General features: G+C 37.4%; 1 protein-coding gene across 1 annotated transcript in view; it reads left to right on the forward strand.

Moving 5' to 3' along the window:
- MPDZ (multiple PDZ domain crumbs cell polarity complex component) overlaps nt 1-2,794 on the forward strand; it is a 225,587-nt gene that overhangs the window by 171,422 nt on the left and 51,371 nt on the right. The window contains exon 26 of the mRNA XM_042781301.1: nt 661-759. Coding sequence (XP_042637235.1) covers nt 661-759 — 99 coding nt within the window. The remainder of the gene's footprint in view (nt 1-660; nt 760-2,794) is intronic.

The following is a 2,794-nucleotide window of genomic DNA, read 5'->3' on the forward strand; positions in this document are numbered from 1 at the left end:
TATATATATATATAGCTGTGGTAGCATAGTGCCTAAGGCACTTGACTGCTAACCAGAAGGCTGGCGGTTCAAACCCACCAGCCGCTCCTCAGAAGGAAGGTTGGGCAATCTACTTCCGTAGTGATAATGCCTTGGAAACCCAAGAAGGGGTCGCTATGAGTCAGTTCCGACTCGATGGCACATAACAACAACAACATATATATATATGTATAGATAGATACATCTATATAGATATATCTATCTCTATAGATAGATAGATGTCAATATATAGCTTTTAAATATAAATGAATAAGTTTTTATGGTTTTAATTTTGAAACATGTTTACTGGCATTCAGGCGAACTTAAGATACCAAGTGGGTGCAATATATGTGCATGTGTTTGTGTTAGTGAAGACACTCAGTGAAAATAAAAGAAATTTGGGGTTAAGATACTGGTTTCCTGTGTGGTTTGTGGACTAATTGAGACTCAGGTGTGGAATCTGGTAATTAGAGGCAAACTTTTAGTCCCAGACTGTTTGGAAAAGATGTTATTATTTACTAGCTCTGATAGGATCTATTTTCATACAGACAGTTATTTAAATCAGGAAGTACTTTGTTCTTAAAACTGATTTGTTTTCAATACATTTCTTTTGCGCTCAGCGGCTCTTATGTTTCCTTTTAGAAATCCCCTTTGCCTTCCCTGCCGCACAAGCTTTACCCTAAGTACAACTTCAGCAGCACTAACCCATTTGCTGACTCTCTACAGTTCAACGCTGACAAGGTTGGATAATGCCCATTATGATTGCCTTTTGCAAACGTTCTGCTCTCTGTCACTCCTGTGCTTTTGTCCCAGTTCACTGTGTACTTAATTTGGGCTGGTGAAAAACAAAACAAAACCCTGCTAGTTTGGAGTGGCCATACATATCCTTTCTTAAACAAATTGTCTTGCCAGAGCCTATTCACTTTTATAGCTGAAATTAGATGGCCCTTCTGAAGTGTAGAGAAGAATCATGAGTCGTATTAATACCTTCTCTGTATTTTGGTGTGATTTAAATGTTCTGATATTTAAATTTCTATTAGTTGCCAGATGTGTGAAATACTTTCACACATAATTTCTTTAAAACCTTACTGGCTTAAACCTTTCTCAAATTTCTACAAGGTGAGCTCCAAAAACCCAATCTGGGATTGAGTTACTCTGAAAATACTGTAATTGTGTCCATGCAGGAGTCTGTTGAATATTCATGTGTGTCCATGCAAATGCCTGAATCAAGAAACATGTAACTTTCAGCTTGGTATATATATTCTTGGAGATTCTCATATTCTGATGAAATTATAAAACCAAAATTGAAAAAAAAAAATCACAAGAACTAATATACCATAATTTGATCATGAAAAAGAAGAAAGCTGCCAACAGTTTCTTTCAGGAGGCATATTATGAATATTCATCAGATTTTTGTGTTATTGTAGTATAGATAACCAAAGATGCGGTATCTGAAGAAATACATTTTCTGTTACTGTAGGAATTACAGAATTCAAGTAGAGTTATCGTCTGTTGTTCCCCACCTAACTCTTTTGCTCCCACACCATTTAAGGTTTGTCTCCATGTGAAATTTTCGTAAATAAGTGCCTGTGCTATACAGTGTACTGTGTGTGGCCTTGAACATGAAGTGTGTATACATGGCATGGAGTGGTTTCAAAGTGCACGTGGCGTTTTTACCAATGAAGGGTGAACAATCTTTGTTAAAGAGTTATATGAGAATTGCACAGGTAGTAAAATAGAACCACCACCCTGTTAGTAAAATAGGCTTGTTTTAGTTCTATGACTGGTTATATGATGACCCCAGTTTAGTTGACTGCTCACACGGTATGAAATTGTTGTGCCAGGTAAGATCCTAACAGTTTTTCAGACAAGCAGGTTTTGTTTGTTTGCTTGTATTTTAAGAAAAATAGCAGCTAGGAAATTGATGCAGTAAGTAGAATCTTTATAAAATGGGCCTTCATACTTTTATTAAGGAGCTCTGGTGGCGTAGTGCCTAAGGCATTTGACTGCTGACCAGAAGGTTGGCGCTTCAAACCCTCCAGCTGCTCCATGGAAGGAAGATGGGGTGATCTACTTCCATAAAGATTTACTGCCTCAGAAACCCAGTAGGGGTCACTATGAGTTGGAACCGACTCAATGGCAGTGAGTTTGTTTTCTTCTCTTTTTTTTTTTTTTTTTTGGTTTATACATTTATTAACATGATGGGAAGTTTCAGTTAGATTTCATTTGCTTGTAAAAAGTGAATGGAGCTCCATTCTTACTATTATCTTGTTACAGAGAAGTAACTTTTCAGTTGTTAAAAGAAGTAATTTATTTTAACCAGAAAATATCAAAATTACATATTCTCTTCTCCCCAGCTTAGCATGATTAATAAACCCAAATTGGCTCAAATGAGGGTCTTTGTTTGTTTGTTCACTTTTATTAGTGCATTGTTCATTTTAGAGATTTATGGCATAACATTTGGGAAGAGAACAAGAGCTTTGTTTTGGACTAGTGACTTTCATCTGGTTGCAAGGTAGTATATAAACTGAACACTTTACTACAGCAGACTCCATAACCTGGAAATCTAGTGCCCATAGTTTCCATCAGTTCTCTGTGCTTTGTGAGAGAAATGGGAATTGATCTTTGCTAGGGTAATTTTGAGGTAGCTGTTGTTGTTGTTGTTGTTATGTACCGTCCAGTCGGCCCCGACTCATAACGACCCCTCCTTGGGTTTCCGAGGCAGTATCACTACGGAAGTAGGATTGCCCAACCTTCCTTCCGAGGAGTGGCTGGT

Source organism: Orycteropus afer, unplaced genomic scaffold (genome assembly GCF_000298275.1).
Source record: "Orycteropus afer afer isolate SDZICR_OR568_19922 unplaced genomic scaffold, OryAfe1.0 scaffold00102, whole genome shotgun sequence".
NCBI classification, from domain to species: Eukaryota; Metazoa; Chordata; class Mammalia; order Tubulidentata; family Orycteropodidae; genus Orycteropus; species Orycteropus afer.